The sequence below is a fragment of the Pezoporus wallicus genome, unplaced genomic scaffold, assembly GCF_028554395.1.
Source record: "Pezoporus wallicus isolate ANWC-B61680 ecotype Strahan unplaced genomic scaffold, APGP_CSIRO_Pwel_v1 scaffold_7107, whole genome shotgun sequence".
Lineage (NCBI taxonomy): Eukaryota > Metazoa > Chordata > Aves > Psittaciformes > Psittacidae > Pezoporus > Pezoporus wallicus.
Window position 1 is genome coordinate 2932582 of NW_026642114.1, and position 23083 is coordinate 2955664.

General features: G+C 49.4%; 1 protein-coding gene across 3 annotated transcripts in view; it reads left to right on the forward strand.

The window, feature by feature from the left end:
* ASTN1 (astrotactin 1) overlaps positions 1-23083 on the forward strand; it is a 53073-nt gene that overhangs the window by 13520 nt on the left and 16470 nt on the right. For all 3 annotated transcript variants that reach the window (XM_057427049.1, XM_057427051.1, XM_057427048.1), the window contains exons 2-9: positions 7540-7727; positions 10811-11204; positions 12027-12173; positions 12615-12722; positions 13822-13971; positions 14495-14662; positions 14869-14953; positions 22549-22623. In XM_057427049.1, coding sequence (XP_057283032.1) covers positions 7540-7727; positions 10811-11204; positions 12027-12173; positions 12615-12722; positions 13822-13971; positions 14495-14662; positions 14869-14953; positions 22549-22623 — 1315 coding nt within the window. The remainder of the gene's footprint in view (positions 1-7539; positions 7728-10810; positions 11205-12026; positions 12174-12614; positions 12723-13821; positions 13972-14494; positions 14663-14868; positions 14954-22548; positions 22624-23083) is intronic.

Genomic DNA, 23083 nt, shown 5'->3' on the forward strand with positions numbered 1-23083 from the left:
TACCTTCCCTGCCAGCCCATGATGGATATAAATAGTGCTTTGCCTTCCTGTGAAAATTGCTGGCTGGCTTGGAAAGCTGAAGGTAATCTTGGCAGGTGTCTTGGGTCTGTAGGGTCTGATGGCATGGAGGGCTGGGGTTTGGAGAGGGGGAGTTGCTGCCTGGGTGTTGAGAGGCTATCTCAATGGAAGGGAGCTGCCTTGGGGTCTCTTTCCCCCAGCAAGGCTGTGCCTGGAGGAACAGAAGGTCTCGGCTGTTCCTGAAGGGACATGTGGATGTGGAATGCATCCTTCAAGGGTGGCCTGGATAGCACCTAGCTGGCTTTGTAGCCACCTTCCATCCCCAAGAGACTGAGCAGTGTTGGGGGAAGCAGTTTTGTGGTCCCTTAGCATCTCCAGCCGTGACAAGTTGTTGATAATTGGGGAAAAATGTTAAAAACACAGCATATATAGCATGGCCCTTTCCCTACAGAGAAGGTCTGTGCTGCAGGGATTTCTTTAGCTGGCATTTACTTCTGGGCTGTCTGGCTCAATAGCTGCTACTGGCTTTGTCTCCCGAGTTTGGTTTGTTTCTCAGTGCTTTCATACTTTATGGTGGATGAAGCAGAGCCTTTATTTATTTATTTATTTATTTATTTTAGTTTTCACACACCTAATTCTTGCAAAGCAAGAAACAATGAATAATCATTGCCTTTCCCACTGCTCCACTGGCTTCATGATTTTATAGGATTTTATCATGTCCATGTTCAGTTGTTTTCCTTGCTGAGGAGTCCTAATGCAGTTGGCTTCTCCTCTCCATAAAGCCATTTGTGGTGTTTCATCTTCCTTGTACCCCTCCTGCGAGCCTTCCAAACTTTGCCTTCTCTGTAACGAGATGGCTGACCTGAATACTGCTTGTAGGACTCGACATCAGCTTGCTTTCACCAAGTTGAATTTCACCTGCCCACTTCCTTGCCCACTTTCCTCCAGCACTTCACAGCTTTAGCTTTGAGGAGACTAAATTTAGCATTGGTGACCAACTTTGTCATTCGCCTCCTTTTCTAGAGCGTTTCTGAGCAGTCAAGGTCCTGACAAAGATCTCCGTGGGGCTTCTTGGTAACCTCCTTTCATTGTGAAAACTAACCTCTTGCTAGTTTCCCACCTGGTGGGCTTCAGGAGGACGTTCCCTCTTATCGCAACCCCACTTCAGCACTTTGGGAAACTTTGTGGGTGGATTTTGACAAGAACTCTTTGTAATGAATCCGTCAAACTGGATCATCCTTATCTGCTGGCTTAGAGTGCTGAGTGACCCATGCACCTACCAGTTCCTCTAACAAACTGTCCAGGACAGGAGTAGAATTTTCTGGTCTGTAATTTTCATGATCCACAAGAGCTTTTTTAAGAGATTGGGGTCTCCTCTGCTAGGTTTTGCTTCCCCAGTTGTTCACCCTTTCTGAGTGGTAGCTGTTTTGGTGGAGTTCTGCAGGTGGCCTCCTCTGCTGCTCAGAGGTGAGCACCATCTGGGATGAGGGGTTCATGTCCTCCATCTCACTGGTTTGCTGGGAGGTGATTTAGCCAGCACAGTAGTTTTCCATGGCTGATTCAGAGCTTCTCCATCATTTGGGCTCTTTCTGTAGAGATCTGGGTTTCCCTCTGGAAGAGGTGAAGTGATAGCATTACAGGTTGGGATATCAACTCCGGATGTGATCCTTTCTGGGTTTTATTTATTTGTAGGTTGTTGCCACACAATCTCTTAAATTTGCTTTTGTTAACTGTCATGGTGTGGGGCTTTGGTTTTTCTTTTTCACATGACCGTGTCTCCTGAGTGTTGGTCTAGAAGGTGAATTTGTCTGTCTTCCCCCATCCCCTCTACAGTACATGGTTACAGAAGATGGGACCGAACTAGCAAACTAGGAGTGAAAACTAAACATCAGCGAATGTCCCAGTCTACCTTTTTTTTTTCCTTTTCCCCAGATTTGGGTCAAAATTGACAAATGTGGTGGAAAAATAACTGTGGAGAGAATGTCATACAGGTGTGATTGAGCTTGCCCTTGGGTCCACAGGGAATAGCAGGGGTATGTCGTGTTGTAAGGTCAGCAGCTGCAGAGCAAACTTGGTCAACTCAGACTCATTAATGATGAATCAGTGTCCTTCACTCTCGACACAGCTACGTGACACAGTGTCACTCCCAGAGTGATGGAAGGTTTCCTTTTAAAGAAGGGGATGGACAAATTAGGGCTGTGGCATATTCAGGACAAAAATCCCAGTTCAAGGCTACAGCGTGGCAACAGCTTTGAAATGTAACTCCTTGACAACCTTCCCAAAAGCAAAGGCACCCTGTGTTCCAAGGAGAAACCTGGTTAGCTGTCAGCCTCACTATGACAGCTAATGGCTTCATGTGTACCAACCCCACAGGCAGTCATGTTGGGATGGTCCTCTCTGACCTAGCCAGAGAGTGGATGCAGATGCAGTGGATGCCTTTTCTTTGAGCCTTTAGGTTCTCTCATGTCTATGGAGATTTTGCCAAAGGTGCTCTCTTCCATGGAGCAGGTTCCTAGTAGATTTAGTACCATTTGTGTTTGCCATTTTGGAAAAGGGGGATTATCTTGAAAAGGCAAAATGACCTACAGAATGAACTGTTTTTTCTACCTGAGACTGGAGATAGGGAAAAGAATGCAAATAAAGTATGTCAGTGATGAATGTGATATTTTTTTATAAGGGCTCATAAAATCATGAATATTATCCCATGAAAGATGCATCACTAAAACCTTGGAAATAAAAACGAGTTAAATATCAGGATATGAGTTTTGACATCTGAATTTATACGAGTCAAAGCCCGAGGCCCCGACAGAGAGTGCGAGTGGCTCATGGTGGGAAGGTGTCCAGGGTTACTTCAGACACTGGACATCCTTGGAGGAGTGCAAGGCTAGCGCTTCCTTTAGCTGAGTTACAGCCCTTTAAAGAATGTGCAAGGTTTAAACACAGAGCAAAAGCCTTAGCTAATGGGGAACTTAAATAAGAACACAGTCAGGTTCTGGATGGAAAATAATGCAGGTTTGAGTGTTAATGAGGAAATACAAGTCCGAGTCAAAATCTGCTGCATGACATGGGTCTGCAGAGACTGGCATTATCGCAGAATTCATTTGACTAATCAGAGGCATCTATTAGTGCAAAACACTTCCAAATGGAAAGGAAAATTGTTTTGCCTTTTTTTTTTTTTTTTCCATCGAATGCTGGTGTGCAGTTTTAAGGAGAGTTTCTGTCTTTGTGTGCCACAATGTTGGGTCTCAGCGGGAAGATGAGGATAGAACCGGTCCATATCAGTGCTGGGCTCGGGGGCCACAGTTTCAACATTGCACCAAGTCAGGCACAGAACTGGGCTGTGCCAGAGCTGCTCTCTTCTAAAACTGGGATATGCAGAGGTGTTTCCTCCAAAAGGACTGTCTTGGCTTTGGGTGGGTTGGTTGTTCCTAGAGAAATGAGGTTATTTGGGATGATCAATAATGAAGAAGGTATTAATCCACTCACCTCCAGCAACTTCAACTGGACTTTTTGTCCTCTCTTTAGTTTGCCCCTCTACAACCCTTTCTTCCCTGCTCCCTTCCCTTGCAGATGGTCTGGGAGGGTAGCAGCCGCAGCTGTTATGTTGAAAGCATCAGGCTGGGTCTTGTGAGGCTACTGCTCCTGTAGATATGAAGGACCTGGGCCACGTTTGATACCAGGTGAATGCAGCACAGCCTAATTAGTGGTCTCTTACTGTTATTAACCCCTGACTCAGGTAGGCTATTTTTTAACAGAGGTGCAAGCAGTTAATACTAGTGCTAATGCCTTCATATTCAAGCCCTTAATGAAAGCCATGCAGGGACCAGGCCTATCATCAATATCTTTCAAACTTTGAACTTGAAATTATCCTCTCCCCTCCTGCCTTTTCCTGGGGGGAGGGAGTTGGGGGGAGCTTTCCCACATCCTCTCCCACCTCCTCCCGAATCTCCTGGCTCTGTGGTATGACCTGGCCAGCAGGGTTGGCACTTGCAGTCGATGGTAGAGCTGAGTCTCTGTGCATCCAAATAAATGGCCCCAGCTGGCTACATGGGTTACTGTAGCACCTCCCACCAGATGATGAGATGTTTGCTTGGACAGCAAGAGGAAGATAAAAGTGGAGTGCATTGGACTGGGAGAATAGAGAGCAAACAGATGCTGTTAGGGAGAAAGCTTGCTCTTGGTCTTCTTTTTGTTTTGGTCTTGCTTGAACCAAAATCCAGGAGAAATTCACAGACCCAGTAAAGCATTTATATGTATAATTTTTTCAAGCAGAAATGGATGTGGTAAGGGCAGTTAGCCATATTGCTAAGACCTGAGAGGAGAAGAGAAACATGTCCAAGGATGAAGCTCCCTCATGAAGGCACTGCCTCAAAAGTGTTTGCAGGAGCAGGGATGGTGGAGCAGTGTTTCCTGCTGTGTGATGAAGGGGTCACAGCGTGCTGGTTTGGGGTGATGGCAGTTGATTTCTGGGGTGTTTTCCTCTGTTTCTAGCACTTCAGACTTGTGTGCGATGCAGCTGCAGGGTCATGTCGTGATGTCTGGTGGGAGAGGGTAACGTGCTCAGGCTCTGTGGCTGGATTATGCTCTTTTGAAACAAGAATTTCTTCTCTTTTTTTTCATACATTTTTCTTTTTTAAAATAAGCCTGTTAAAATAAATTTGAAATTATGACAACCTATTTTAAGGCTTAAATTTACTATAATCTATTAATCATTTAAATAACTTCCATCAAGGAGTCCTCCTCAAATATTAATGAGCTGAAGGGTGCTGCTTTTTCAATGATATGTCAGATCAAGGGAAAACATCTTTAACAGTAGCTTTCTAAATGTCACAATGTCATATACTTAATATCTATTATTTTCACTCTTTACAATAGAGCAAATGCTGGTATTTACATTTTTCCAAATGTCAGTACGTTGAGTTCCTGTTGTGCATAAAAGCTCTTGCCTTAATTACTCCTAATTTCATGTTAGCAGGCAGGTGAGGGAAGAATATTTTCTTACATTTGAGCTAGTTCATTTGAAGTTGGGAAGCTGTGGGAAGTTGGGGAATCGGGAAAGCTTGTTTTCGCCTTTCAGCCCATGAATAAAAACCAGGTGGGAGAGGAGGAGATCTGCTTTTTCAAACCCTCCCGGCTCCCAGGACCAGGTTTTCAAAGGGGATCTGTGTTCCTAAACACATAGCTCAGCGGTTAGAGGGAATTTCAAAAGTGCTTCTGGCTTCCTAGCTGCTTTAACTCCTCTCAGTTTTGCTTCCCAGCGGCATAAAGGAGAGCTCAGCATCTCCCTGCTTGGGACACTCAAAGCGCACTGACTGACACCAGAAATGTGGCCCATGCTGAGCAGAAACAATCTGCCAATTCACTCACTGCGGCTAATGTTTCTTTTGATTAATCAAATCAGTTTGGGAGGATGAACCTGGTTCCTGATGCAGATTTCCTCCCCCCTCCCCGGTAGCTAGCTCACTTAAGGCAGCCTAATGAAATTAATTAACAGTAAATTTAAAATGTTGTTTTTCGGTACTGTAATTGAACTCCAGTTTTCATTTGAAGGCAGCATGAAACAAGCAAAATAAAGATGACAATTTACAAAGCAAGACAGGCTCTTTCCCATCAAAATGAATGGCTACAAATGGGATGGAGCAGACTGGTCTAGCTGGACCATTCTCACAGGGCAGAGACAGGAGGGAAAGGTGTGTCTTGCTGGGAAGCTCATCACATTTTTAAACATCATTCCAACGTATGCAATTGAAGCTTATATTTTCAGGAAAAAATAACTAACTTACAATGCAAGGCTCAAGCTGATGGCTGAGATCTAAGTGGTCTGAGATGGTGATCAAGGTGATCTGGTCTCAGATGGCAGTGGTGGTTAACACGGTGCCCATCTCTCCTAGGGATGTGCTGTTGTCTCCTCCCTTTTGCTAAGACCCTTTGCTGTAGGAAGTCCCTAAATTTTGGAGTCAGCCAAATGAATTTGGTTTGGTTTGGCATTTAGTGTCCTGTGGCATGGGTCGTGTTCATGTCCTTAGCTGTTCCTCCTGCTTGGGTGTCCTCTGCTGCTGTCACTCCTCAGCCCAGTGTCATGGTTTAAACCTAGCCTGTAACAGTACCATGCAGCCACTCACTCACCCCCTTCTTCCCCCCTCCTTGGGTGGAATAGGGATGAGAATCAAAAGACTGTAACCCCACAGGTTGAGATAAGAACAGTTTAATAGCTTAAGTATAATACAAAACTATTACTGCTACTACTCCTAGTAATAATAAGCAAAATAACAAGGGGAGAGAATATAAAACCAAAAGGAGAAAGGAAAAAACCCCAATAAACACAAATGATAACAATACAGTTGCTCACCACTCGCTACTGATACCTAGCTCGACCTGAGCAGTGATCTGAACCTTCTGGGTAACTGCCCCCAGTTTATATACCGAGTATGATGTGCTGTGGTATGGAATACCCCCTCGGCTAGTCTGGGTCAGGTGTCCTGTCTCTGCTTCCTCAGGGCTTCCTGTGCCCCTCCTCACTGACAGAGCAAGAGAGGCTGAAAGTCCTTGATCAGGGTAAGCGCTACTGAGCAACATCAGTGTGTTATCAGCGTTGTTCTCCGATTGAAGCCAAAACACAGCACTGCACCAGCTACCAGGAAGAAAATTAACTCTATCCCAGCTGCAACCAGGACACCCAGATCTGTGCCACTGCCCCCAAACCCTGAAGTTAAAGGTATTTAGGGGAAGTCAGAGTATTTGGGCATGAGGTGCAGGTACATCTGCAGATCTCAGGGCTGAGTCCTATGTGGCAAGCTGTAAAATATGGTTGAAGATGGAAAAAAAATGCACCCTGATTGCAGCCAGAGCTGCAGGTACAATTGCAGCCAATGTATGTTTCTCCATTCACAAAGGATGGGAAATATTTTCTGTCTGCAGTAACTTGCAACATGGTCCCAATGATCCTGTGAGTGTCACTGAGAAGCCTATATCCTCTGCTCTCTATGGCTTGTGTTGTGTTTAACACAAAGCATGTGGGTGAAACCCATCCAAATTAGGGATGGAAGGATGCTGCTGGGCTCCCCAGCTCTGGCCCCGAGATGCTGTCAGTAAGTGCTTTATCACTGCACTACATCTGTCTTTTTGCTCTCTTACCAAAATGTGTAAATACAGATTGAATTCTCCACCTCCCCCTTTTTCTCCATCGCTCTTGTCTGCACTCTGGCAGCTTCTTTACACCCTGGCAGAGGTTGGCTTTTGTGCCAGGAGTCAGGATCACATGGAGTTTTCAAAGGTGATTTTCTTTCTTTCCCATGCAGCTGCCAATCCACATCTGGATTTTACCTAGAAATTTGGTTTTACTCCACTTTGACCCTTCAGGCTGTGGGTTGTATAGGGCAGTAATGGTGCTGGCAGGAGGTGACTGGAGGGAGCCTGCTGTGTGTGTCTCTTAATCCCTTCACCCATTTGGGGGGAAGAGGTGAATGTCCCCCACCACCCCTCTCCTCCACATTTCCTGTGTGACCAGCTTCGCTTTTGCAGAGATCTCGGGCAATACGGATGACATCCCACTGGTGCGCTGGCGGCAGCAGTGGCTGGAGAATGGCACGCTGCTCTTCCACATCCACCACCAAGACGGGGCCCCCAGCCTGCCCGGCTTCGACCCCACAGATGAGCCCCAGACCGAGTCGGCAGAGGAGGAACTGAGGATCCTCCACATCTCTGTCATGGTATGTGATGGGAAGGCAGCCCCTCTTTAGGTGTCCAGAAGCCTGCAGAAAATATAGGGGCCATATGTTTCCGTATATTTCCCCATCTGGGTCCAGCTGACCTAGGACTGGGAACTGAGCCCACATTTGAAGGCTGGTTAAGATGCCCTGGACACCTCTCTAAACCATACTGCATTCAGGGTGCTTTAACATTGGGCTGTTTTAAACCTCTCCCTTAATTTGCGTTGCTTTACAAATATGTTTGCAAGAGTGCCTTTATTCCTGGGTGCCTCAGGGCTTTGAAGGTCTCAACCACCTTAACCCAGGGTTAATTCACATTGACTTTGTCAGGAGCCCTTTGCCTGGTGGATGATGCCCGGTGTGTGCTGCTCTGGCGCACGGCGGGTGTCACGGTGCCACTGGGCACTGTCACTGCCACTTTTATCAGTGCTGCAGCCCTGTGGATGTGGTTTCACAGCGTGCAATAAACAGGAGCATCCCATGTATGGAGACTGCACAGGTCTCATCCTCCCCCCAGATACGTGGGGATGAGGTTTTTTGCAGTAGAGAAAGGAGGGCAAGGCAGAGACCTGCATGTCGCAGGTGGGTCTGTGGTTTGTTGGTTGGGGTTTTTTGTTATGTTGGAAAAAGTTTGAAGAATCCAACAATTTTTGTGCTGCTGGAAGATAATTAGCTGGAGACAATGTGTTGCCCAGGCTGCAAACTGGCTGTTTAATGGTGCCTACCCTAATGAGAGCGTCAATAGCTCTTCCAGATTGCAGCCCCAGGCCAGGTTTCTCCTCCATCATTTGTGCTTGATTAGTCTCAAGAAAAAAAAGTAATCACTGGCAATGCCAACCCCAAAAACATTTTGCACTGTTACCTTATTTTATTATTATCCTTTCCCATCTGCCTCTGAAGAGGGTGTGTCACTCCAGGAGAGGCTGGCCCCAGTCTGCCACTGCGGTCTTGGTCTTTGTGGCTACCACTGAATCCCAAGATTGAATCCTGAGATAGGAATGCCTGAAACAAAGCTCATTATAGAGCTGATGAAAAGGATGTCTGCAACTCATTGCTGTCATACCAAAATATGTACATACACATCGAATCCTCCCTCTCCCCCTTTTTCTCCATCACTCTCAGCTCTGCCCTGGCAGCATCCTTACACCCTGACAAATGGAGTTTGGCGTTTGTGCCAGGAGTCAGAATCACGTGGAGTTTTCAAGGCTGATTTTCTTTCTTTCCTGTGCGGTTGCCAAGAAAAGGAAGTGTGAGCAAGGGGCTGTATCCATCGTGGCAGCAGACCACATGCGGACCATGAGAGAAGCTCTCCTGCACCCGTCCAGAGCAGAGCTCCTTTGCAGGTGTCATGAGTGCTGGGTGGGGGGAATGAAGGTAGAATGAGATTTCTGTGCTCCCATGAAGGGGAATAGGGTGTCTGAGGTGGTGCCCTGACACCCTCCCATGAGCAGTGTTTGGAGGGGACTCGAGCACTGGATTTTATCCTCTTTTAGAAACATCTTGATATCTCAAGTGACCACATGCATCTTTTCTTCAGGGGTAGTTTGAGGTCTCAGGCTATCAGGGTAGAAGAAATTCAGTTTCAGTTGAATAACAGGTCATTTCTGAGAGCCAAATCAGCAGTCCTAAACACATGTTTGTCAGCCTGACTTGAGCTCCAGCTTGGTCTCCCTTGTTTATCAACATAGGTGCATGGCAGAGCTCTCTGGTGTTTGGGAGATTTAATGTGCCTACAGAGGGCAGCCAAGGAAAGCCAGAAATGCCCTGGTGTTGTTTCCACCTGCTTGTGACCCCTTATGCACCTGGACCCTTCTCCCAAGAGCCGTGACATGGGTGGCCGTGTCTGGTGAGGATGGGGCTAGCTCCACTTATTTATGAATCAGAGGAGCTCAGAGGGATTTGAACATGATACAGAATTGAGCCCTCACTTTACCACTAAAATCCACAGTATACGCATGTCCGGTCACAAATCCAGTGACAGTTTTCAGCCCCGGTGGGAGATTTCCCATCCTCCCAGCTGCAGGCTCCTGGCTGGAGAGATGCCATGAGCCAGCCAGCCCTCCTCCTCTGCTGGACTGCTTGTCTGCTTAATCACTGGAGCTTTTTTTTTGTTTTTTTTTTCTTAAAAAAGGAGTTTTGAAGGAGCCTGGGATGGTGTACTGCAGCTCCATTGTCCTGGGAATGAGAGAGAGTTAAACCATAATGGCCATTAAAGCTTCTTTTCCAGCTGCCTCTCCTGCTTCTCATTCAATAATTCCCGTGATGCTTTATCCTAATGGAGCAGATTATTACTATTATTTTATTTTATCAAGATCACCTGTTGCACAGAAAAGAGAAGGGGGACCAGAGGCACGGATGTACACGGAGCTCTTAGCTGGCTCCGCATGCTATTACTAATATTAGTAATATTATTAACAGTATTATTGGAAGATGGGGCATAGAGTTCAGCTTGGGCTTTTCTCTTACTGCCTCTACCTGTGTGCAGTGATGATGTCTCTGCAGGGGGTGACCTTGGGGACGGTGGTGAGGTGGTGGGGCTTGGTGCAGTTTCTGTGTCTGCCCATGCTGCGCAAGAGCTTTTTCAGTCTCTTCCCCCTGGGCGTTCCCCACACAACGCTTCAGTCATCCGGCTGTCCCGAGCCTTGATCTCCTTTAATCTGTGCTGCGATTTCTCCAGGATACCCTGGGAAAATCTCCCAAGATTGAGAGTGACAGCGCTGAAGCCGGGTGGAAATGGGTCAGAAAAAGTTGGCCGTAGGAGTGTTTGCCTGGAATAAATCTGATCTCTGCTTTCAAAGACGTGTTGCGGGAGAGTGAAACAAAACATGCTCTGCTTTAAATGCTGCTTTTTCATGCCTCAGTGGTGACTTCAAAGCGGGTCCAGCTTCAGGCAGGCTTCAGCTGGGAGTGCTCGGCCAGTGCTGAGGACTCCATGTGCCAGCATCCTCTTATCGGCCTGACCAGGCTCTTTTCACCATTGCCTTTGCTTTTGGCCACACTGGAGGATCCCCGGGGCATTTGCATCCTCGGGGGGTGCCTGGCACTGGTCCCTGGCTGAGCCCTGCTCTTGTTTCTGCCTTCAGGGGGGGATGATCGCTCTGCTGCTCTCCATCCTCTGCCTGGTGATGATCCTCTACACCCGTCGGCGATGGTGCAAGCGGCGCCGGGTGCCACAGCCCCAGAAGAGTGCCAGTGCTGAGGCGGCCAACGAGATCCACTACATCCCCTCGGTGCTGATCGGGGGCCACGGGCGGGAGAGCCTGCGCAACGCCCGCGTGCAGGGCCACAACTCCAGCGGGACGCTCAGCATCCGTGAGACCCCCATCTTGGACGGCTATGAGTACGACATCACGGACCTGCGGCACCACCTCCAGCGCGAGTGCATGAACGGCGGGGAGGACTTCGCCAGCCAGGTCACCCGCACCCTGGACTCGCTGCAGGGCTGCAATGAGAAGGCCAGCATGGACCTCACGCCAGGTGGGGATGGGATACGGGGCATGGGCTGAGCTGGGTGCTTTCCAACCCGTCTGCTCTTCATGGTTCTATGCAAATTTGCCTTGAGTATTTTCCTTGGTTTTCTGTTTTTTTTTGTTGTGAGATGTTGGTGGCATTCTGAAGGTGCTTCATTGCTGGGAGACTTTGTAGTCAGTTGAGAGCAGTCCCTGCTGGGTGAGACATGGCTGGGGCAATGCAGGATGGAGTTTTGAGTGAAAGGGCTGTGGTTCCTATGGCCCGATTGAGAACCAGAATGGTGTCCCCTCCAAGCTACTTCATGGTGACCTCCAAAATTCCTTCATGTATCCCAGGATTTCCAGTGTCTTCTTTAGCTGAGATTTTTTGTAGCAAAATTATACTTGCCATCAGTATGATACAGAGGCAATGCTGTCTTTTGATCACCAATGCAGCTTCTTTGAAGCTTGTAACATACTTGTTTGTTGGCCCTATTACCAACTGCCCCATCCAACTGGAGCCTTCTGAACTGAGACATAGTTTTGGAAGGCCACAGTCTGGACCCTAAATCTCTCCAGGCATTTTATTTACACACCTGGGCATGCAGAAATGACCTGACAGGCTGAATGTTAAATCTCAGCCTTTGGCTAGCTTGGTGGAGGTGTTGGTCTCCTTCAAGCTTTGAGGAAGTCATGAGGGTGCATTGGGGGCAGCTCAACCCATTGGCCATGGCATCCTGGTCACTTCATGCAGATGCTGAAGATGGATCCAAGAAAATCGCTCTCTTTCTCTCTCCTTTTCTAAAATCTTTTCTGCTGAAAGATTTTGCCTTCAATTCTTCCTACTCAGGGAGTGATAATGCCAAGCTATCCCTGATGAACAAGTATAAGGACAACATCATTGCCACCAGCCCTGTGGACTCAAACCACCAGCAGGCCACGCTGCTGTCCCACACCTCCAGCAGCCAGCGCAAGCGCATCAACAACAAAGCACGAGGTAGGGGAGTCCCTGGGGCAGACAGGGTGCTCTGGGCTTCCACCCACCTATGCTCCAGCAGTTCGCTCCTCCTTGGGATGGAAAAATAGGGCCAGTGTTGGGCAAAAGCATGGAAAGAAGGGTTTGGGTAGAGATAGCTGAAAAAGTGGTGTCTGCAAGGATGCAAATGGTGTTGAGTTAAAGATGAAGATGGTGTCAGGCTTGGAAAATATTTTATGATACTCGCATGGCCATGGGGAAAGCTGAAAGGCAATGGGAACCCTGGCAGGGAGCATGGCTGTTCATGGTGGAAAGGGGAGAAGATGCTGTCCCTGCTGTGCCCAGCAGACAGGGCTCCTGATCTTCAAGTCATGGCTTGCCCTGAACCGGTAATGTTGGATGTGGTGCCTTGGGGTCACACAGTGCCAGCCCTGCCGTGACCACGCTTGGTGTCCCCTGCAGCTGGCTCAGCGTTTCTCAACCCTGAGGGGGACTCGGGGACAGAGGCGGACACCGATCCCCAGCTGACCTTCTACACGGACCCCTCCCGGAGCCGGAGGCGCAGCCGAGGTGGGTGCAGGTGTGGAGGCGGGTGGCAAGCCAGGGCTCCTCTTGCCTTGTTTGTTGTTGTCTCTCTGCGTTTGGAAACTTCTCACTGGCAAGCAACGGAAACCCAGGCACAGTTCATGCTGCTGTGGGCAGGCACCAGTCCCCGTTCCCACAGAGTGCTGCCACTGCTCTCTGGCGCAGTTTCTCAGCAGAGGATGAAATATATTCTGATTTTTTTGCTGGAGGCTTCTCCCGAGCTCTGGTGTGTATTAATGAGTAACACGCTTCAAAGCCTAGCCCGTGACCTCCTGTGCTGCTGCTCGGCACGGTGCTGCTGTGGGTTTGCTCCAGCACCATGCGTGTACAATCTGTATGTGCAGCAGAGGATGGGGACAGGCTTGGTCCCCAGGCAGGAGTCTCAGCTCACTGCCCTGCATCCTCCCTTTGGGAGGTTTTCTCCTCTGGGAAGGAGAGTTTGTGTCTGTTTTCCTTCATTGAGCCTTGTTTGATGGATGGTGCCTTGTTTTTCTGGGAGTGGTGGGAGTGGGAGTCATCTCCTGTGCTGGGGGCTGGGAGGTTGGTTTGGGCTTTGTCTCTGCAGGGAATAGCTCAGCCTCCAGCCAGCTTTTGCGACTCAGGTTCTTCAATTGAGAGACTTAAAGTCAAAGACCTGCACACCCTAAGGAGTTAGGGCTCTCCAGTGCTTTTTCAAAGGCATCCAGGAGCCTGTTGTCATGGCAAAATTAACCTGAGAGAAGTGCCGTGAAGAAGGAGGGGAGGAAAAAAGTGAAATTGCATTTACCTTTCTTCTCCTCAGTATCTCTGTTCTGCTTTGAAGTTTTGCTGCTGCAAAGGTCTCAGCATGCTGCAGTGCAGGGGTGCAGGAGAGAAACTCGCAGAGAGACCTTCTCCCAGAAGACCCCTGCTGCAGCAGGTGGAAGGGAGGGTCCCACAGCAAAGGCTGCTTCATTCTCTTGAAAATCCAGAGCAATTCAGCTTGATTGGATTGGTGCTGGATTTCCAGTGAGCTGGGCATGGTCTCTGCACCCTGAGATCTCCTGGCTGCACCCCAAGATCTTCCTGGGTCCCCCAAGTTTGACTTTGCTTTAATTATTTTCAGTGGGGTCCCCTCGAAGCCCTGTTAACAAGACCACATTGACCCTCATCAGTGTGACGAGCTGTGTCATCAGCCTTGTATGCTCCTCCCACATGAACTGCCCCCTTGTTGTCAAGATCACCCTCCACGTCCCTGAGCACCTCATTGCTGACGGTGAGCACGCCACAGCCTTACCCACTCCTCCTGACCCATTCTGTAAGCTGTGATGGAGGAGAGGAGAGAATGATGGAGAGGACAGACGCAAGATGGGTACAGGATGGAGGGAACAGGCGTAGGACAGAGGGTACCAGTATACATGGGGGATGGGTGCAGGACAGAGGGGATGGGCGCAGGACTTGGGGGACCTTTGTGAGATGGAAGGGTCAGGTAAGGGAGGGAATGGACCATCATGGAATGAAGGACATCAGTATGGGACAGAGGGGACAGGTGTGAGACTGAGGGGATGGGTGTGGGATGGAGGTGGCGGTAGCGGGACAGAAGGGACAGGCACAAGATGGAGGGGGCTGTCACAGGATTGGAGGAGACAGGCATGGACAAAGGGGGCTATCATAGGGCAGAGGGGATGAGCACTGGAACAGAGGATTTGCTGTGGAACAGACAGGGCTATAGAGTGAACCGTCATGGGATGGAGGGGATGGCAGTGGGTTGCCACTGCTGACTCCCCTCTTGGTGGCAGGGAGCCGGTTCATCCTGCTGGAGGGGAGCCAGCTGGATGCCAGTGACTGGCTGAACCCGGCGCAGGTCGTTCTCTTCTCCCAGCAAAACTCCAGTGGGCCCTGGGCCCTGGACCTCTGTGCCCGGCGCCTCCTGGACCCCTGCGAACATCAGTGTGATCCTGAGACCGGTAGGTGGTCAGATGGTTGCAATGGGTTTAGGAGCTCATCTCTGTCTGCTCAGCCTAGCTTCAGTGGGAAGATGCTTTCTTGCCTTGCTCCACGTGAGATAATGAAGCTGCTGGGTGCCCCATGTGGCTGCAGGCTGGGTTTGGCAGGGAAGCACGTGGAAAGTCTTGTCCTTCCAAGACCCTCATGTCCTCCCCTTTCTCCATAGGTGAGTGTCTCTGCTACGAAGGTTACATGAAGGACCCTGTGCATAAGCATCTCTGCATCCGGAATGAGTGGGGAACGAACCAGGGGTGAGTGTACCTGACACAGCATGCCCATGCTTGGACCATCCACACAGGAGCTGCTGGGCTTCAACAGCAGCATAGTAAGGCTGTGGCAAATCCTCTTGGGTAAAAGAGGCATCTTGGTGAATCATAAAGTCAGTGCTTGGCTGACCTCTGCAGCAGGACTGCAAGAGGCAAGGATTTCTAGTCTTTCAACTAATCAGAGGTGATGTGGAAGAGGCCATGGCTAGATTTCAGAGTAAACACCCCCTAAAGAAGATCAAGGCTGCTCCTCTTCCCTTTGCTGGCACTCTCTTCAGCATCTTGCATTTTGTGGGGTTTCAGTTTGGGTGTATGAGGTGTCAGAGGGAGGCTGAGGTTGGGCTGTGGGCCCTAGTGGAGGAGGGAGGCCTCAGGTTAGGGATGCCCTATTGAAAATTGGGCAAATCAGATGCTTCAGTGCCATGGCCTGAGGGAACAGAGCAGTCACTGCTCCACAGCTTTACACCTCTGAAAGTGCAAAGGAATTTCTTCTGATGTTTCAGCAGCAATTTGGGGGGGGGATCCCAAATGTTCCCATCTCTCTGTGACCTTGAGCATGCTTCTGATGGCTCTTAACACTCATGAGTCTCTGATATGCAGATGGAGACTTCCAGAGATGGCTGGAGGTAGAAAGACAAGCTGGTGCAGAAAGCCAGGACACCCCCAAACTCGGAGGTCCCATGTGCATTGGCACCTTCCTTCAACTCCATTTTTCCTCCCCTCATCTTGCTATGCTGCAGCTGGATTTGTGGCAGCCCTGCATGTGGCAGGATGCCCTCTCTGAAGTCATTAGTCTTCACAGTGGGGAGAGAAAAATCATCAAAGGCTGGGCTTGGCAGCACCCGCACTGTACTGCTGTGCTGGAGGATGGCAGCCGTGGGGGGCTGCCCGTGCTGGCTGGCCCTGCCTGCAATCCTGTTCACTGGGGCCTGGGGAGAGCACCACTGCTCTGTATCCGTTTTAAAAGCAATTTAGCAATTGAACCCCATGTGGAGCACCAGCCAGCAGCAGGAGACAAGGGCCACTGTTGTTGTGGGTGCTCTGAGCCCAGCTGGGACAGGGCAATGCTCATGACGCAGGTGGCCGCATGCTGGGGCTGTGCTGAGTGGTGCGGTCAGGGTTCCCAAACCGCAGCTGGGAAAATACAGGCAGAAATACAGCTTCCTGCCCTGTTCATCGCCAGGGGATAAGTGTCTGACAGGGATGTCCTCAGCTCCTCTGTGCCCATCTAATAAGAATCACTGAGTGATGGTGGCTGGGGCATGTGAGGGTGTATTCCTCCTGCCAGGGACTTGTCCATTTTGGGATGTGTTTGGTTTAGGAATGGGTTAGAAAGAGCCCACAGGCACCCACAACCACACATGACTTTGATGCCAGCCTGTGCCTCTGTCAGAGCTACCAGCAGTGTGCTGAACCCACCACCCTGCAAAAAGCAAGAAGGCAAATTACTTTGTTGGGGCAGGTAGTAAAAATGGATAAGCACTGTGGAGAAGAATTTGCTTCCTTCCCGTTTGCTTTTCCTTTGCTCCTGGGTGTGTGACTGCAGCTTCACACTTTTCCTCCCATGCACATTGCTCTTCTGTTAGCTTCTTCCTGACCTAGCTGCTCTGTTCTCTAAAGGGAGAGAGCTTTCAGTTGAATTGGAGAAAAAAATATAGGTGGTAACAAGCAGGAGAGAAGCCAAGGGGAAGAAGGACAAATTAATTCCTGAAGCCCTCTGGACCTGTTCTCAGATCCAGACCCAGATGTAGTCTTAGCAATGCCACTCTGAAAGATGCCTAGGACCCACTCTCTTCCTTTGGGGAATTTAGGGCCACTTTTCAGACACAGCTATATCCCAGTGTCTCCATGGGAGCCTTCTCCATGTTCATGCTTGAGCTTCTGCTTTCCTTCTGCAGCCTACTTGGCTAGGATACATGTTGCCTTGGGTCTCTCCTTATATGCCAAAGTTAGCTATGACAAATTGTATGCTGTATTTCCAACATCCTTTTCTGTTTTGGGCAGAGAAACCTAGCAGATCTCATTTCCCCCAAGGTGCAACACAGCCCTAGACTATGATGGGGCTGCTGAAGTCCTCCTGCCCTTCTCTGGGCTCTCAAGAAGGCTTTGACACTGCGGTGTCAGAGCTTTTTCAATGCCACCCTTTGAGAGCTCCTCTCTTGAACTGTTTGAAGCCAGGGTAATTTTGTGTTTCTTCCTTGAACTTGGCAGATTTTTGTTTCAGAAAATGGCAGCAGCTGAAACCACACTTAACTGTCCCTGCTGCAGCTTCCACTATTTATAGGGGCTCTTGAAAGCGTGTCCACCCTAAGCATTGTGATGCCGAGGCCAGCTTGATGTTTAATGAGGGTTTTTTTCTGCACTGCAATCTGTTCCTGATGTCCAAGGGCTATTTGGTGCAGCTCTGTCAGCAAGGGCTTGTGATGGTGGAAGTATCTTCTACCTGTCCCCTTGGACCCCTGGCCTCCCCGGGGTCATGTCTCTCTCTCATGTCCAGCATCTTGTCAGAGCCCCTATAACTGAAGAACTTGTAACTTTAACCTGGTATTTATGTTTTTTTTTGGGTGGAGGCTGAGCTACCAGGCCGTGCTGTCTTTTGTTGCACTCCAGCTCACTCCAAACTCTAGCCTAAAAAGGGCTGTTCACTGGCTCACCTGATAGAGATGTTTGCAAATCCCCCATCTCAGGGCAAGATCAACTGTGCCTGAATTGTTTCTGACCATTGTTTCTCCAATATACTCCTAACTCCTCCAATATTGGAGCGATCTGCTGCAGCTGTGGGTAGCACAAGCCAGGCGGCAAGTCAGTCCCCAGAGAAGCCACGCAGCTCTTAGCAAAGGGGAAGTCAGTAAAGCAGGAACAGTGGGCTCTGCAGATCCTTCTGTGTGTGCTTGGGATCAACATGATCTGGTTATGACCTCTTTTGCTTTCCTAGGGTGGCATTTTTATCTGAAAACTCATTCCAACCCTTTTGTTTAGATAGGTTTGCCATTGGTTTGTTTTATTTACAGTGATTACGGGTTGACTTGGAGTCTGTTCACTCAGCAGCATCTAATTTTGCTCATGAAGGTGAGCTCCTGTTTGAACTTTATTGGTGATGGCAGCAAGGCTTTGTGTGTTGTGTGTATTTTGGGTACCATGCTGAGATCCATGCCTCTGTGGTACATCTTTTGCCCAACACATCCGGTCCCTAAATCTTCATCGATTTTTCAAAAGTAAGACATTTTTGATCATGGGTAGCAGATACATTTGATCAGCTGCTTTTTTTGTGCTTCTCTTCATCTGTTTTAAACAAACCTGGCTGTTGCTGCTTGTGTGTTCACAGTCTGTCTTCCTACTTTGATATGCATTGTTAATTAGCTGCTTTTCCGCTCTTAACACTAACATTTCCCAAGTAGGATGCAGTTTCCAGCAATCCAGCCAATCCTGCCTTGTCTTTGCTCATCAAACCCAGTTCCTGCGGTTACTTTGCGGTATGACTTGACCAAAAGTCAAATCAGCTCATTCTGCCTTTAGTTAATGAACTGTTACCTGCCCTCATTTGTACTTCATCTCAGCCCTTAGATCAATCCTATGATGGCCCATGGCTTTCCCATCCCCATGTGCTGTTCTTGCCTGGATGCCCTTTTCAGACACCCGATGAGATTTAAGGTGGTCTGCATTTAAGAGGTCTTTATCAATGTGCCCTTTCAACTTGTAGCGGGCTTTACCCCAGCATGGTGAGGCTTTAGGTCACTTTAAGGCAATTTAGTGAACGTGTTTGGCTGGGTACTCTCTTCCTCTTCTAGCAGCTGGCAAGTGGTGGCCACCACAGCCTTCCTCCCATGCAGGACAAGTTACCCCTTTCTCCACCCTGCATCCTTGCAGCCATTTTTCCCCACACAAGATCTGAATTAGCGTGATGGCCTGTGCCCTGTGTGCCCACCTGCCCTCCCTGGGGTGTCTCTTATGCATGCAGTTATTTCCCTCCCTGGCTGTACACCTGCTCCTCCTGTACCATTCCCATGAACTACCCTCTCCCCGCCCCACAAAGGAGCCAGGGAAGCACTGAAGTGACAAGGAAAGCACTTTTTCTGCTTAAAGTCTTTTTTTCCCCCTTCTTCTCATTTTTCCCACCCCTTTTTTCTGTTTTTTCCCTCTGCCTCTCTCCATCCCCTGCTGTGCGCCTCGGCTTTGCGAGCTTAAAGGACGTCCAGATAAAAAGCTCCTCTTTCTTTCAGATCCTTTCACCAAACCACCCATCCGCCTCCTCCTCCCACCCCATTCTGCTTGCAGATTTATGGGCAGCCCAGGGAGAAAGTGCCAGCATTAGCATTTTTAATAAAGAGCTGCTTGGAAGGGATGGCAGCGGGTGGGGAGGTGGGAAGGGGAGAGGCATCGGCAGCTGAAGCCTGAGCAAAGCCGTTGCAAAGCAAATTCAGAGAGGAGCAGGGATGGGCATCACCAGTGGTAGAAGTTGGCAGCTCGGTGCTATCTGCCTTCTGCTTGTCCCCCATCGGGGTAGTGTAGGCTCTTCATAGGTCCCCACCTTGGTCATTGTGGAAACCCACTGGGGCTGCAGGAGGGGTGCCAGTGCTGCTGGGATGCTTCTTGTCTTTTCACCCTGGGTTTGAACCCCTGAGCTGCCAGTGAAGGGATATGGTGAGTGTCATTATGTGCACCACTTGCTCCCAGCTCACACTTGAAGCTGGTGTTCTGATGCCATGATGGAGCTGGGCATGGCCATCCTCATGCTGCTTGCTTTGTGGAACCCCCCAGGAGCACAGGGAGTCAGGGAATTAGACACAAAGTCACATATTTCAGTGTAATAACAGTAAATTAATTACCTTCTTCTCCACCGGTATTTCAGCCACGCTCACATGCAGCGACTTCTCAGAGTCTTCTGCAAAGACTCTCTCCTGCAGCCATTCTGACCTCCCTGCCAGCTCCTCTCAAACCAGCTGCTCCAGGTTAGCTCAGTGTGGTCACAGGCAGTGGGCTTTGATTACTTGTCCCACCCCTCTTATTTAGAAGAGCTTTGCAGGGAGCAAAGACTGGCAGGAGCACAGTTCTCAGTGCTGGAAGTCAGTATGGCCTTGTCCTCTTGGGGCCGCAATTCAAGTGTGGCTGGGGTCCTGTTGAGGTTGGGAAGAGCATCACCAGCAACACTAGGTTTGGTGGTATTTTGGGAGCTTCCACTCAAGACCAAAGCGAAAGCAAAGCACAGCTGATGGTCCTGCTGGAAAAAATCAGAGGCCTGAAGATCATTCCAGGAATACACTGACAGCCCTTTGGCCATAGGAACTAGCTGGCTGAGTGTGGAGAGTTTGTTGTTTCTCAACTGCCCTGGTGATCCCCTATTTTGTTGTTTCAGATGCCTGCCTACCTTAATGCCAAGGCTTGCAGGGAGCTGAGAGCTGTAATTTCTGGCTCGTTTAATCCAACCTGGTCAGGCACAGAGCAGCTTCTGATCAGTCCTGCTTTCTTTTGAGCTCTGACGGCCATGCAATCAAAATACCTGCCAAAAGCAACAAAAACCAGAGCAGCAATGTATCTCTAGTGATCACAAAATGCAGGGAAAGAGTCAGCTGTTTGAGCACATGTGCGTGCACAGGAGATGAAGGAAGGGGATAACAGAGTGACAGGGGCACAGGGGACAAGAGAGAGTGATGGAGATGGTGAGGTGTCCCTGGAGGAGGAGATCTCGCCCCATTCTCTGCAGCAGAAGGCACAAGTCAGCAAGGGAGTGTGGGTGGAAATGTCAGTGCTGAGCTCCTGGAGAGCTTCCTTGCAGATGAAGATAGACAAGTGCCTCTTCTTGAGCTGGAGGTCTTGCATGGAGACTGTTTCCAGGCTTACCTCATAAGGTACCATGTCCTTGCAAGCTCAGTGGTGCCTACAGCATTGGTTGTCTCCTGCCATGTAGGCACATAGCTAAAGGCTGAACATTCCTTTTAGTAGGCCTTTTGTGACCCCAACTAGAGGCAAAGTGGGGAAGGCTGGAGAGCTGCCACGTGGTATCTTCCTGCAGCATGGAAACCTTTCTCAGCTCAAAGCATCATCACACAAATTTTAGTCACAGATGGAAATTGCGCCCTGGGTGGATGCAACATGGTCTGGGCTGACTTCCATCTCCCAGGCAGGTGCAAACCCACCTACAGTGTGTCCCAGATGTGTTGGCATCCATTGGCTGCCAGATGTGCCATCCGGCAGAGGTCCAGCAGCCACCACACCTCTGCAGTGCCTGTCCTGTGTTGAGCTCTGCTGCAAGCCAAGAGCAGCTCTTCATAACTGCTTTTCTACCCAAGTCACTGTGGAACAATACCTTGCCTCTGCTTTTGTTCCTTGCCCGGCGTGCTCCTGAGAAGCAAGAATAAAACCCATCTGTGGGAGCACTGGAAGGCGGAGGCGTGTGGCATTCACAGTGTCGTCGAGACGCAAGGAGCGCATCGCTCTCTGACTGGAGCTGACCTCATTCAGGTCAATCCGATCTGGGGGCTGAATGTAATCCCCTTCTCCCAGCCGACCGGATGGGAAAATGGCATTGTATCCCAGCAAGGAAATGAGACGTGCACTGTAATCCTGCAATCAGGATTTTTTTTTTTTTTTTTTGTCCTTGCTGAAATAACTTCAGATTAGAAATTAAAGTGCTTGTGCAGAAGAGCTGTAATTGCCTCTGGAGAAAATCCTCAGGCTTGTCAGCAGCACCTGATACTCTCACCCTGAATTTTAACAGCAGTGATGCAATGGGATGGAAAATCTTTCCCTCCCTAGATCTGAGCTCTTGCAAAGAGAATTTTGAGCTTTAGCTTTTGGGAGCGGTGTTTGTGCTGTCTAATTCAAAACCCACTACAGTTGAGTCCGGGTGCCTCCCCTTGTTCTGTCATGTCAGCCTTGCTCTGCCAGTGGGGCTTTGCTGCTGGGGATGCAGAGCACAAGGTGTCGTGGCCATGGGTGTCCCACCAAAGGGCACCGGCCACTGAATCATGATTGCACGTTACGCTGTACTACCTAGGGCAGCAGGGATGGAGGAGATGGGACCATCCTGCTTGGCTGCAAGCTTCCAGCTTGTCTTCCAGACCCATTTTCAGAGTCTCACAGCGGCTGAGGCTTCCTCAGTTCCCCTCCTGAAACAATGAAATCCAAGGGGAATAAGGAAGGTGGTGAAGCTGTGGCCCCAGACCTCACATGCTCCCTTGCAAAATCCTCACAGAGAGAGAATTCAGCTGTGGTTTAGTTCTTTTTGCAATTCGATGGCTGTGACACCAATCCCTAAATGAGGGCTGGGCAGGTGGTACCTGAGCATGCAGAAGCGTAATGCTTATGGATGTGGGGGCAATTGGAATGCACTATGTCCCAAAATAATGGGTGTGATACACCACTGACATGTTGGCAGATTGGGGCTGGGGTGAGGATCTGATGTTGTAAGAATCCCAAAATTAACATCTTGGAGGTGGGGCTATTTTATCACCTTGTCCTGGCTTGGTTTGAGTCATCTCATCCCAGGGCCCCTCTGCACAAGAGCTAGGGGCTAAGCAGGGGAAGTGATGTGAGTGCAGCAGGGGCAATGCCAGTGTGATGTTTCTGGGTTTCTCTTCTAGGCCTTGGCCATACACCATCTTCCAGCGTGGCTTTGACTTGGTGCTGGGCGAGCAGCCATCCGACAAGATTTTTCGGTAAGTGGTAAAGGCAACCTGGTCAGCACATTTTGGGGCTCAAAGATATGACAGAGGGCATACGGGCAGGCTGGTACCCCAGCTGGTACGGCTGAACACAGCTGTCCTGTGCCACCTCCTGGGGACATGCGAGCATGGCTGGGAAGGTCCTACTACAGCTGCCATGTGGGATGCTGGATGCCCAGCAGTCCGTTCCTCTTCTCCGTTCCTGACAAGAAAAAGGTTTTAGCTCTGAAGGAGGACTTCTACCAAAAAGGGAAGTGTCTTTTTTTTTTTTTTTTAAATTACCTAAATTACCTGTGCTTTTGAGGGGTCATTTGGGTGCATTCAGAGGAGCCACACCACTGTGTGTCTGACACAACCCATCTGTCTTTGCTTGGGCTGGCATTCCTGCAAGGCAGGGTGGAGCTTCAAGGGCTTGGATTTGGGTAGAGGCAGCTCTCTGAACTTGGCATTTCAC